General features: G+C 43.2%; 1 protein-coding gene across 2 annotated transcripts in view; it reads left to right on the top strand.

Moving 5' to 3' along the window:
* The window catches only part of CEP170B (centrosomal protein 170B), a 365,718-nt gene that overhangs the window by 133,378 nt on the left and 218,393 nt on the right, over positions 1 to 13,947 (top strand). For both annotated transcript variants that reach the window (XM_069207322.1, XM_069207323.1), the window contains exon 3: positions 5,013 to 5,102. In XM_069207322.1, the coding sequence (XP_069063423.1) occupies positions 5,013 to 5,102 (90 nt within the window). The remainder of the gene's footprint in view (positions 1 to 5,012; positions 5,103 to 13,947) is intronic.

The raw sequence follows: 13,947 nt of genomic DNA on the forward strand, positions 1-13,947 counted from the left end.
TTAAGCTTCACAGCAGCTGGAGGGGATAATAAACAAAAGTACCTTCACGAGGGGTTCCCCAGCGGTGTCCAGCTGCAGAGCCAAGAGGGGTGGCCCTACCCTGCCTCTTCCTGGTGCTAATAGGCGCAGGACATGCCCATCTTGGGCCCCAGCGCAGCCCATTTGTGTCCCGCACACCAGGTAGGTGTTAAATGCACTTTATAGTGCCAACTGGCCACAGGTGAAGTTTGCACGGCGCTCAGCTCTTTGCCCGCCCCGCAGAGTGCTGGGACTTAGAGTCCCTCGCTGCTGCCGCTCCCAATCTCCTGCGCTGCAAATGTGTTAAACGTGCTTTATAGCGCTAACTTGCCACAGGTTAAGTTTGCACTGCGCTCCTTGCCTGCTCCTCACAGTCCTGGGACTTGGAGTCCTTTGCCAGTGCTGCTTCCGATGTTCTGTAAACAAGTTTAGGTATCGCCATCTAGATGGGCATGAGAGGGTAAGAAGACCCGATGAAAGGTAAGACAACATTTGGCCCATATCTCCTCAAAGTCCTTATATAGTTCAGTCAATGCTCTGGTTAGCCTCTCCTTTGCCATTATGTAACCTAGTCTTTGGTGTGAAATGGGTTTATATATCGGTCTTTTCTCTGTGTGTAGCTAAGGTAGACTTTGAGGCCAGCAAGCGGTTCAGCATTAGGGAGTGCTTTAGTCTGGTGCTCTAGGAGAGGAGAATGAAAACCCAGCAGCATGAATGTAATAGCAGATGGGCACGGTGTCCTTACATAGTCTTCTTGATTCACAAGCACTCTGCCCAAGAGGGCCTGCTAAGGGGACACTTCCACCGTATATGTTTGACATCTCAGAAGAAGCAGCAGCTCCTTCAATAGAAACGTCCCACGGATGGGTAAAATTTGTTTTAGCTGGATAAAGGTACAACTCAAATACTACCTTATAGTGCCCCGATCCCACAGGATTTTTGTGTTGTAGGTGCAGCCTGTAAAAAAAACGGTGCAGAGTCAAGGTAACTCCTTTCAAACCTCTAGCTTTAAAAAAAAAAAATAATAATAGTTACTCAGTCTGAGTAAGGTTATGGGTAGCTACTGCTTTTACTGTAGGGTTCATCACTCAGTGGTTCAATCTGGTATAAAGAAAGCAATTTCCACCAACTATTTAAGGAGTGATTTACTGGATTCGAAAGATAAAATTTTGCCTTTGTGATAGTGTCAGAGTTGTAATGGATGGTGGTGTTGGAATGAAGAAATCGAGGTGAGTTCAATGAATTTTGTCCTTGTATCACAGACCAGGAGTTTAGTATTCATAGGATTACCTAAGATTGGTGCTTTGGGGTTTGTCCTGTTTAGGTTTCTATATCAAGACTCAGTGTCATATCTACCACTGTGCAGTCCATGTGCGGCCGCAGTTTGTTGGTCACCCTTAGGGACCAATCCGGAAAAATACACAACTGCGCCGTTCTGTACGTCTGTTTGTCCCGGGAGGCCCAAGCAAAGTAGATGTGGATTCCTTCGATTCTAGTATGCTACCCAAAAACTCTTTACAATTAGGTTCACTATTGTTAACCCTAAATAACACAAAATAATATTCTGAAAAGCAGGTGTTAAAAGCAACAGACTTTTTAGGATGGACTGTTACTACATTTTGTTCAAGCCTATTGGTAGGTATTTTGTTACATGGAATCTCACAGATTTCCATTGTATGCAAGTATTTCAGTGTTGGTGACCGACCTGAAAAATCTGTGGGTAAGAAAGAAAGGTACTATGATTTTGCTTGTTAGGCTCTTTTAAGAGAAGTAGTAATTTGCTTTGCAAACTGTAATTTTGTATACATGTGTCATTTTATGACTTTTAAAACTTATGCAAAGGACGGTAGGACTGAGTTGGTTGTGGTGACAAGCTATTTTTAGGCCTAATTCTTTATTGTAACATTTCTTGATAAACACAGTATGCCTGACATATTAATCCTGAAAAACATATGTTAAAATTAATAGACAATTCACTGTGAGTTATTACTCTGTATTAAAATCTACAGCTAAGTACTTTGTTACATGCAATCTCATAGATTACTGCAGTGGACGAGGGTGTTGGATGCCCCTTCTAACAGTGTCTATAGATGAATTGTACTGTAAATTCTTGTTAGGCTCTATTAGTAGAGATAGCAGTTCGCTTTGTCAACTGTAATTTTGTATGCATTTGTAACTTTGGACTTTGAAGTAGCTGCCTTCTGCCATTCGTCTGTCTGAGCGTTATTTACACGATGCTTCCATCCATGACAGCCTTCTTCAGCCATTGGTCTGTCTGAGTGTCATTTGTACTCTCCTTCCATCCATGGCAACCTACTGTCATTTGGACTCTTGCCCTTTAAATGATGGCATTTTCCATTCTTAAGTGCACTTCCACCTTAAAATGAGTGTGCTTCAGTGGCCAGACTGGTTAGCCAGTACTTTAGTTTGTCGTGTTCTCCTTTTATTTATAGCTCCCCTTTCATTTATTTGCTTCTCCACTTTTTATTGTAATGTTTTTAAGAGGATACTACAGCTCTGCAGGCAAGTATCCATGTGATCACTTCCTCTAAACCAGGTGACCATTATGAAATTCTGTTATCCAATGTGTATTGTTGTTTTTCTGTTCCAAGATGGCCAACAGGTTGATTATAACTTTGTCAGCCATTATGGATTAATAAAACAATAATAGACTATGTACGATACCTCTGCAAGATGCTGTTATCTTAAGTTGGTAATGGCAAGTATATGCCCGCAGTGTTTAGGTGGCAGCACATTTTCTTTTTTTCTGCATGCATTTTTTAAATACATTTTGCATATGTTTTTGAGTTTGTATGATTTTTATTGCAGTTGTGTCGGAGGGTGAATGTGTCAGTGGGTGGACGAATGGATGCATAAGTGCAAAGGTGAGTGACAGAGTGCATGTATGATGACTTAGTCAATCAATCAGTAGATATGTGGAGCTCTTTTTATCACCTGTAAAGGTATCCAGGTGCTGGCAAATTTCTGTTGATTAGCAGCAAAGCCAGGTCTTCAGGGACTTTTGGAAGTCCGGAAGTGATAGGGAATTCAAGAGATGAAAGGTTAGCTCATTCCATGTCTTCGATGTTACGTAGAAGGCTATGTCAGATGCAGGGGGTGAGGGTTAGAGAAAAAGAAGCAGAATGGAGGAGTCTGGTGGGCTTATGGAAGTTCAGGCAGGCAGGGCCGCAGTTGTATGGGGTGTTGTATGCATAGATCAGGAACTTTGACTGGCATCTTTTCCATACAGTGGAGTTCCCTGAGGTAGGGGGTGATGTGGGTTCATCTAGGGAGAATCCAGGGTGAGTATGGCTGCTGTGTTTTGTATGGTCTGAGGAGGTGAGCTGCTATCCCTAAGTAGAGAGCATTGGCATAGTCCAGTTAGCTGGAAATGAGGGAGATAGTGTGTTTTGAGCTTTGGGGTAGCCATTTGAATTTCATACGAAGCATGCGGAGGGTGAAGAAGCAGGAGGAGGAGACTGAGTTGATCTGAGTCATCATGGTTGGCTTGTTGTCCAGGAAGATGCCTAGGGTCCTAGCATGGTCAGTGGGGGTAGATGTAGGTCCAGGTTCTGAGGGCCTCCAGGATGTACCCCATGAGGGAGCTTTTGTTTCTGAAGATCAGTACCTCTGTCTTGTCCTTGTTGGGCTTCAGGCAGTTGTCCTTCATCCAGTTGGCAAAGTCTGTAATGCAGTTTTGGAAGCTGGTCTTGGTGGTGTCTTCGGATAGGATTGATAGCCTGCTGTCAGCATAGGATATATTGAGTCCGTGTTTTTTGATGATGATGGTGAAAGGGGTCATATAAGTGCTGAAGAGGTGGGGCTAAGTGAGTGTCCTTTGGGTACTGTACAGATTACTTCCCTGGGGCTGGAGGTGAAGGCACACTTTTTGCATTCTACCAGTGGGGAAAAGGCGATTCATCAGAGAGCAGCTCTTTGGAAGCTTATCTTATGCAGTCTTGTGATAAGTGTGTAGTGGAAGACCATACTAAAGGCTGCAGAGAGGTCTAGGAGGATCAGAGTTGCGGTCTCTCCTTAGTTGAGTAGGGCTCGGACGCCGTTGGTAGCGATGACGAGAGGTCTCAGTGCTGTGGTTGCTGTGTAATCCGGATTGGAAGGAGTCTAGTAGAAGATTCTGTTCCAGTTGTGAGAAGAGTCGGTTGATGGCTTTTTCTAATACTTTGGCCAGCAACGGGAGCAGGGAGAACGGTCAGTAGTTATTGAGTGCTCAAACCCATCAGTGACACAAAAGCCTCTTGCATTCATGAGTTAGAACTATTGGAATTGCCAGTGCTTGTTATGCACTGGCAGTGTGTGCTGCCTTGGTGCTAGACTGTTCTTGGAGTTACAGCATTGCCGATGAAAAGTCCAAGGTCAACTATAAACAAGCGCTATTGTGGACTATACTTCTTTTTTTGCTTTTAGAGCATGACACAGGTGCTGTTATTTTAGGACTTTTCCTGTTTTGTGTATAGTATTTTAATTTAACTGTGCTGGTTACTACGGCTCTCGTGTCCACTGTCGGTCGGGGTCCTGAGAGGTGTGTATGCCATATGGAAGGGAATAAATTACCTTGATCTGTGTTTTTTTTATTTTATTTTATTTGTTTTTATTTATTTTGTTTGGTCTGCACTTTCAGTTCAACAAGTAGTGACCATACTAGCCTAAAATTGAAAGTAGAACCCTTTTTTAACCTAGAAAGTAGAACCCTTTTTTAACCTAGTGAGCATTTTTAAACTTGTTTGAACTTTTGGATACTTTAAGCATAGTTTGATGTCCTCTAACTTTTAAGATGAACCGTAAATATATTGCAAAACGAGCCATCTAGTTACAGCTCTGTCTTGTATTTTTGAGGATTTACATATTTTGTTACATTTATATGGCATTAACACTGGTATGTTCCTTGCCTGTTTTATAATGGGATTGGAGCTGGAAATATTTAATTGCTGAATATGGATTGATGAACATCTATCTAATTATTGCTGTGCTTTCAGTCCCGTAGTGTAGACAAGCAGCACGCTGTGATCAACTATGACATCGAAAAGGATGAGCACTGGGTTAAGGATCTCGGGAGCTTAAATGGGGTAAGTAGTGAAACGTTGATTGAATGGTTTGTTGTGGTCACAGAGTGTAATTCTTTACTTTCTTTGTTTGCTACTGCCTTAACAAGTGAACCGTAAAAGCTAGATTATTTACGAAGAATACTTTTTCTTGCTTTCATGCTGGGCAGTACTTTCATTGCTTGTAGTTGTGGATTTTTTGTATTCAGTATATTTTTCCTTACTATGAAATTTAAAAAACCTCCAACATGAAAACTGGTCTAGCTGGCAGGATTGAAGTTTACATTTCTTTTCTTTTAGACCTACAAGTTGTAGTGGGGTGCATTTTCAGTATGGTGGTGTTAATATTTTTTTTTTTTTTGTAACTGCAGGAAGGGAAGAGGTTGAAATGAAGTCTGTGGAATTGTAGGGTACTGATTATTTTAGAAATTCATTTTTTGTACAGATCATTAAACCAATACAAAATGATTAATATATAAATCAGGTAATAAAAACAACTTGTGTGTCATATAAAATATAATTTAAAAGGATTATCTATGCATTTACGCTGCACATGCATAGCTCCCACAAATGACTCCCAATTTAATGTGTTACAATGTGCTCCCTCGCCCTCCTTTTACAAGAAGGGATGACATGGACAGAGATCTTTTTCTTGTTAAAATTTTTACCTTTTAATGATATGACAGTTAGTCTGAAGTTTGGTTAGGTAGCCTGGAATTAAATAATAATCTTTTTTGGTGGGATTGAGCGTTCTATGGATATTTATTTTGTGAATCTTAATTGAGGCCGGACATGTAAATCTACACATGTAAATGGACAGCTCCATCAGCATGCTTAGTTCTGCCATTTTGAAACTTTGTTTAGATACACAACTATTACTTTCTCCTATGGCATCATTTGATCCTTTTGTTAAATTTTGATGGTAAATGATCTGTGTTATAAGGGATAATTTGATTGTTTTAATGCTGTGGATGCTGCATCTGACATTCTTAATGAAGAATGTAAAATTTCCTATGAGGATGAAGGAATGTTTCAATTCTGCTAAGGATGCGGAGGCGATGATTATGATTAACTCTTCCTTTAATTTCCACTCAGCAGCCTTAATAAACAAACATTAACATATCAAAGACTACGAAGCCCAAAAGTCTTTGCTGCAGTGAAAACAACCATTGAGATACAGTCCCATAAATACAGACATCCAGGACCTCACTTCCTCTTACTTCGAGCATCCTGGCTGATCCCCAGTGCCTTTCAAGAATCCTATTTTTGATCCAATCCCGAGAAAGAAAAACAAACAAAAAAGCAGATATAAACCAAATCTGAAATCAATAACCTGAAATTATGAATCACTAGCAATCGAACAGAATTGACAAGGAGCAGAGAAAAAAGGGTAATGAACTGTACCAAGAAAATAAAACTCTGTGTTATACACAGCATACATTGACACCATAGAACATCAAACAGTGTATAGTTATCCTCACATTGAATTGACAAACTGTCAGGAAGGTGAACATGTAGAGAGAAATGTTGGGAGGGGTAATACTCGCCTCCGTGTCCTTAATAGAATTGAAACTTTCCTTCATGATAACTAGGATATTTTACATTATAGCGCAGGACTGGAGGCTCGGTTTATGCTAGTTTAAAGCTGATTGACGACAAGAGCAGCCATGCTGGGAATTGGCTTGAAATAGAAAGGCTTCAAGGTTGATTCCGATGACCAATCAGCTGCTCTAAGAATGCCTCCTACCTTACCTCCAAGAGAAAAAACTTTAAAAACCATGGCACCGATTGTAGAGTGAGTGCCAAAAGAGGATGTATCAATGCCCATCGAACGCAACGGGTGATGGTAGAAGATGACACTGGTTTAAAGGGTTTGTTGAGAGAGATGAACAATTGAGCTCACCCAGCTGGGTGATACTCTTTGGTCATGGTCTCATACGCTCTCAAACAATGGACCACACATAAGTTAGGAGTGTCAGGAAAAGAGGGGTAATGGACCACTGTGGTATTGAATTTGGTTTGTCTCAAGATCGTAAAGGAAACTCCTCCCAGAGTGAACATACGTGCCGAGATATCCAAGGCCCGAACATCTGACACACTTTTGGATGAGATTATACCTAATACCATAGCCAACTTACCAGAAATTTCTTTACAAGAGAGGTACTGATTGTCTTGCCAAGACTGAAGGGTTTGTAATACTACATTAACGTCCCAGAGTGAGGAGTATCGTGATCTCTGGAGCGAGTGATAACCAAATGCCTTTGAGGAGACACCCCCAAAGGGTGCTCCCCTATTGAGACGACATGAAGGGGAGTGTGGCCCACAGAATTAGTTGATCTGCATGTGTTTATTGTACGATAGGGCAACCCTTTGTCCGCCAAATCAGACAGGAAATTGACCACCTGAACTACATCTGCCTCCACGGGATCCAAATCCTGTCTCAAATACCAGCATAACCATCTACGACAGGCAAAGCCATATTTCTGGACTGTAGAGTCAGGCCAGGCACATTTGATAAGGGATGCAGCGTGTGTCGAAAGGCCTGGGACTTCCCAGCGAGCCCTGAAATCCTCCACACCATCAGAGTGAGATTGCCTTCCTGAACCAGTGGATGTGAGTTGCCGTGTAGGTCCCTTAATATCTGAGGGGTCTGGAGAAGTTGGATTGGAGAAGCCAGGGAAAGTTCCAGATTAACTGGAAACCAGGCTCTGCAGGGCGGTTGCACCAGGATCACCTGTACTTTCTGATGCCTGACCAAGGTCGACAGTCTGGTTATCATTAAAAAGAGGGGAAATGCATAACCCAGAAACTAGGACCAATCCTGTAGAAAAGCATAGATCGCCTCCGCCAAAGGGTCTGGCTGCCAGCTGAAAAATCGGGGTAGTTGGTGGTTGAGGCGGGACCAAACAGGTCCACTTGATAAGGATCCCACCGGGCCATGATCTGTTAAAAGAGGACTGGATCCAATTTCCAGTTGCTTGTAGTCCTTTAGATGACGAGCTTGCCAATCTGCCATCTGATTCAGACTCTGGGGAAGATATTCCGCTGTCACTGACAGGTTGTGTTGGAGACAATAGGCCCAGAAATCCTTGGCCAAGTCAGCCAGTACCTTGGATCTTGTGCCCCCAGATGATTGCTATAGCTTACTGCAGAAACGTTGTCCATCTTCAGAAAAATGGAACACAACATTCTGTTGGTTGCGTGGCTCTAAATGGCAAAAGAGCATGCCAGGAGCTCCAGACAGTTAGTATGGAGAGATTGTTCTTGTTCTGACCTCCTGTGGTAATATCTCCACAGCGATCGCCCCATCCCTGCCGACTGGCATCAGACTCGGACTAGATCTGGAGCGGACCCGAAAATGGCTCTGTCATTTCCAGGCATGAATATGATCGACCCACCAATGAAGATCTGTGCGACTGTCCGGACAGAGGAGGATCTGCTGGGCATACTTTAAGATTTGTGGAGCGTTCAGGTTGTGGAGTGCCCGATAGTGTAGGGGCCTTGGAAAAATCACCTAAATGGATGATGACAGGAGGCCCACTATCCTGGCAAGGTGGTGTAAAGAAATTTTCACTTTCTAGTGTTCTCCACAGCTCCCTGCAAATCAACGCCATTTTCTTCTGGGGAAGGAGAAGGTTCTGTTGTACCGTGTCTATCTCAAACCCCAGAAGAAGCATTAGTTGGGCTGGGGTGATCTCCGACTTTTCACCGTTCAGGAGGAAACCCAGGTCTTGTAGGAGGGTTTTGGTCACATCCAGTTGTTGTAGGAGAGTCTCCCTGTTCTGGTGAATCAAAAGACCATAGTCTAAATAGACGATGAGTCTGACTCCCCTGGCCCGCAGCCATTCCATAACCGGTCTCATCACCTTGGTGAAACACCAATGTGCCGAGGACAGTCCAGAGGGAAGGCGTGTGAATTCGTAAACCTGACCGCCCCATTCGAATTGAAGGGAACCGTCTGTGAGGCAGGAAGATGGGCATGGTAAAACAGGCATCCTTTATGTCCAGTCTCACTAACCAGTCGTTTGGTATAAGGATGTCCCTGATGGGGTGAATACCCTCCATTTTTGAATGGCGATACACCACCCACTTGTTGAAAGACTTGAGGTTGATAATAGGTCAGAAGCCTTTGTCCTTCTTCTCAACAAGAAACATATTGCTCACAAACCCTTTCAGGTAGAATGTCGAGTGGGCTATTGCCCCTTTCCTGACAAGCTTACAAGCTTGTCAACCTCATGATCCACCACCCATGAATCTTCTCTTGAAAACACCATAGGTCATGGATAAACCTGTTGGACTAGGGTTCAGTAAAGTTCTATCTGAAAACCTTGAATAGTTTGGAGGACCCAAACATCCCCTATGATGGATGTCCACTTTTATGTAAACCACTGAAGTCCCCCCCCCCCCCCCCCCCCCACCACCACGCAAGGGAAAGAAGGGGTACAGCTTACCAGTTACCGGTGTGTTGCTTTCTCCACTAAATTGTCCTCTGTCGCCACATCCTCTGCCGCGTCCTTGTGTGGGGTAGAAACCTCCGAAGCTCTTCTGATCCTGCCACTGCATGGATCTCTTTGTTTGTGGCCTTTGGGGGTTTGTGAGGGAGTGGCCGGAGGAGCACCCCCTTTCTCTTCCGGCCCGTCAAAAATGTGTTGGTTGTAGATGTTTTAATAGATCACTGCCTTACCTGGAAAGGAGAGGGTATTGGGAAAGCGGTGAAGCTCCTTAATAATGGGATCCTCAAAGAGACCCCGTTTGCGACAGGACCCGCCTCTGTAGAGGCCAATTCGCCCAATCGGGGTTCTATTTTAATCAAAAGAGCATGTCTCCTCTCCCTGGAGAGGGCTCCGTTCGCATTGCCCAGAAAACACAAAGCACACTAGACGCATCCGGAAAGGACTGTGGGGTTGATGAGGTTTCCTGTCTCAATGCATATTCCGCCATATCCAGGATCTTCATAAGAGGTCGCAGGACATCCAGGACCTTATCCTGGCAAGCCTGCAAGGATCGATCAAGACCTTTTTTAGGGCCTTTAATGAATTTGGCGATAAATGTCACCATCTTGGAATCAATCTCTGGTGTGGAGGTGACTTTATTGGCCAGAGAGGGTCTTGGGCATTCTGCTGTAAGGCGGCCCAACACATCTTGGCCTACGAGGTTGCGTATCTGGCTGACAATGCACTGTGCCACCTTTTCCGCTGCAACCTAATCCGCTGAGGGAAGATGGTAAATGTCTTTGGGGTAGAACATCCCCGGCACACCAGTGTCCTTGTCGCCGTCATCATCAACATCCTCCAGCCTGGCTCTCTTGGCATCACCTTCTGGCCTCCATGGTCTACCCGGGCCCGGCTCATCCTCAGGGTCCCCATCAGGGTTATCTGAATTGTCCCCAGCATTGTCATCTGTCCACCGGGGGGAACAGGAATTGTCTTTGGGGGTAAACACAGGTTGGGTAGCCGTTCGTGGTTCTTGGTCCAGATGTCTTTAAAAAACAAAAAAAAACACTTAGCGTTAACCCTTGAAAGCATTGCAAGAGGAAGTTGGTGCTTTAGCAGTGGTGTTTGGAATAGCTGATTTCAAAGGCCCTTGTGCATTGAGAGGCTGCAGAGGCCTTGGACCTTCCCCAACCGAGGTTGTAAAGAAACTTCGGAATGCCAGCTGTAGCAGTTGCTGACTCAGGGGTTATAAGGCTTTAGCAACCACCAGATGCATCAATTACATCCACCGACTCCTCATCAATAAGTAAGAGGGAAGGGTCTCTTCCACCGATTCCCAACTTGTATTAATCAGAATGGCCATATTAGGTATAGCATATTACAGTCAAGGAGGAAGAAAGAAACCCCTTGGACAGACCTGGCTCAGCAACCAGATTTACCTAAGCCAATGCTTGTTTGTTATAAGCCTGACAAATAGCACTGGCAAAACAACTCTTGGCTTTGTCAAGGCTTATTGGCAAGAAGGGAAAATATGAACAGCTGCCTTCTAAATAATAATGGGCAGGAAAAGGACGAGCTCCGCGGAGTAAAATGGCTTATCTGGAGCGTGTAATGGGTTAAAGGTGATAGAAGGTGAACTCCGTGGGATGGCGCACGATCGCTGCTGAACACAGAAGGAATCAGCAGGGACGCGTCAGCCCAGGAATTCGAGGAATGTGCAGAATGTGAAAGGGCCTCCCACGCCTTCAGGCTGGTCCTCGGAGAACACTGCAATTGACTAATAGCCCCGCCAAAAATGGCACACGTCAAGAGTGGTGCGCTCGCCAGGGGCCGTCGCGTAAGGGAAGGGAAGAATGCCCGAGGTACTCCGGCAGACTCAGTGAAGCTGCCTGTCACTCAGAGCAACGCGCGCAGAGGTCGCTGATATTCCGTAGGACAGCGGCGTCCGAACGTGTGATAGGGAGCAAAGGCACCTGTAACAGAAAGCTGGAAAATAATAGCAAAGCATACAACAGACTTTAGAATAAAACTTGCAATAAAAATTATAACAATGAGGAAGGGCACACAGTTACATATATGCAAATGGTTTGAAATACAAAAGCATGCGTAAAAAAGGAGAACGGCTGCTGAGCAACAAAGAAAGTGCGGTCCTCGATGGCTATATGTATGGGACTGTATCTCTGTACACTGCAGCAAAGACTTTGGGGCTTTGTGTTCTTTTATATGTCTTTACATGTTAATGTTTGTTTATTAAGGCTGCTGAGTAGAAATTAAAGGAAGAGTTGAGCATAATCCGAGCCTCCGGTCCTGACATAGAATCTCTTGCATTATTTACAACCTTTGAGGGTTAAGCAGCAGTGGTTGTAGCGTGAGGATTTCTTCCAATACAATAGAAACAAGCATTTGCAATGCAATGGGACTTGCGTTTCCTTGTGCTAGAGCAATTAGCATTGCAAACTCCTAACCGGGCGTTTCTTGCCACATAAATTGAATATTAAAATAAAACAATTTCACATAACTAACTAGACTTTTCTTGCCATATTAACTGAAAAGTAAAAGTTTCACATAAGCGAGCTGACGGCCACCATCAGTGCAAAGCAGACACACAAAGGGAAATAAAAGTTTGCTCATAGTGAAACCTATCAGCAAAAGTGCAATGATCCATGTAACAGGCAAAAGTGCAATTATCTATGTTACCGGCAAAAGTGCAACTAACTATGTAACAGGGTCAATGTCATGAAAATCTCTCGACTTCTGCCCAGCGAGATCGTGCTGCGAAAAAAAGAGAAAAAGTAGTCCAGAAACCGGACGAAAAACGTGGAGCCTGTATGTTTTCAGTACCTGGTCGCTGCGCTCGAGGAGGGCCAAACACAGGAAAAGGCATGACTTATGCATGCCTTTCACTAATGAAAGCAAGCAGATTTTAAAAGGCAAGCCCACGAACCAATGAAAGAGACTGATGTGACATGGGTGTGGTTTGAAGCCCAAAGAGAGATTACAACACGGACGGAGCGCTTTGTACTCGCCCCTAAAAAAAGAAGAAATAGAGAAAATGTTTTCTTTTGTAAAGGTTTTCCATGCACACCAAGGCAAGCAAGTGCTTTATTTTTGCTATCAAGAAACTATAGTTTTGGACAGAAGGAAGGCGAAGCGGTAAATTACCTACTGTTACAGTTAAAGAAACAGCGCATATTTGCAAAGACATCTTATTGTGAGTTAACCAATGGCAAACGTGTAAAGTTAAACTTAAGACAAGTACTTAAAAATATATTTATTGAAACTTAAGTCATTTACAAACAAATAAATGAAAGGAGTTGTCTCATAAGCCATAATTAATTCTGAGTATTTTTGAGTTATCCTATTGTGACACTCATTCAATCTGTAGGTAAGTGTGCTCAGAGTAGGAATCCATTTTTTTCTTCTTGTAAGCTAAAATATACTCGTTGTTGGTTCAGGAAATACTGACATGGTCCTATTTAATGATTTCAAAGACAAATAATGTTCTTTATGGCTCTGTTTAGTAAAGTCTCCCTTAGATGCATGTAGAACCTAACCATTGTTCTTTATCAGCTTCTTGAACTAGTTACTGATGAGGCTGAAAGAGCTCACTGCTACTAGACTAACATGTTCAGGCTGGACAGCACAGGTGTCTGCTTGACCTATTGTTACCAGGTCTTCAAAATGTACATCGAGTGGACTTTGGCTGTGCTAAGAGGAGTACTTTTATCTCTCCACATGTTATTAGCTGTTAGTGTATCATTTTTCCTCATGGAATACCTGAATTGCAAAACGCAATTAACTACTTTGAATAAGTTTTTGTAATAGAAAACCCATTCCAAGATGGTGAGCCGGAAAAAAGTATTAGCAAAGCCAATAACTCATCATTTTAGAGCAGAGTCCTATTAGTTTATCAGTGCTTTTCTTATTGCACCATTTCGCCACAGCAGGCTTTTTAAAAGTGATTTTCAAATGTTTTTGTCACAACTAGAAATCAAGCCGAGCTCATTGGCTTTGCAAGAGATTACTTTTTTTTTCCAACTCAGATTGTCAGTTCGTTGATGAATTCTGTTTTAATGCGTGCTTAATTTATCTCGGATATTCTGATTGTAGGGATTGGGAATATTCTTGATTTCGAAAGCAATTCCATCTAACTCTTAGAAAATAACCTTGAGGCAGGTTCTGGGGTTGTGCGGTTTTCAGAATTTCAATAGCAGCTTCTTCTCAAAGGAGACTTTGAACAGATAAGAATAAAATCTGGCGTTCTTGATGTCTGAAAGGTTTGCTTAGTTTTTATTGCATTCAGTCAGGAAATGTACATTGTTGCTGTAGGCAGTGAGTCAGGAATTGATTACTGGAGAATACCTGCGAGCCCCATTTTATTGTATTGCTGTCTGTTAGAAGGCACAGCTTGGTAATGTTGACCCACTCCGACATTG

The sequence above is a fragment of the Pleurodeles waltl genome, chromosome 9, assembly GCF_031143425.1.
Source record: "Pleurodeles waltl isolate 20211129_DDA chromosome 9, aPleWal1.hap1.20221129, whole genome shotgun sequence".
In the NCBI taxonomy this organism is placed as follows: domain Eukaryota; kingdom Metazoa; phylum Chordata; class Amphibia; order Caudata; family Salamandridae; genus Pleurodeles; species Pleurodeles waltl.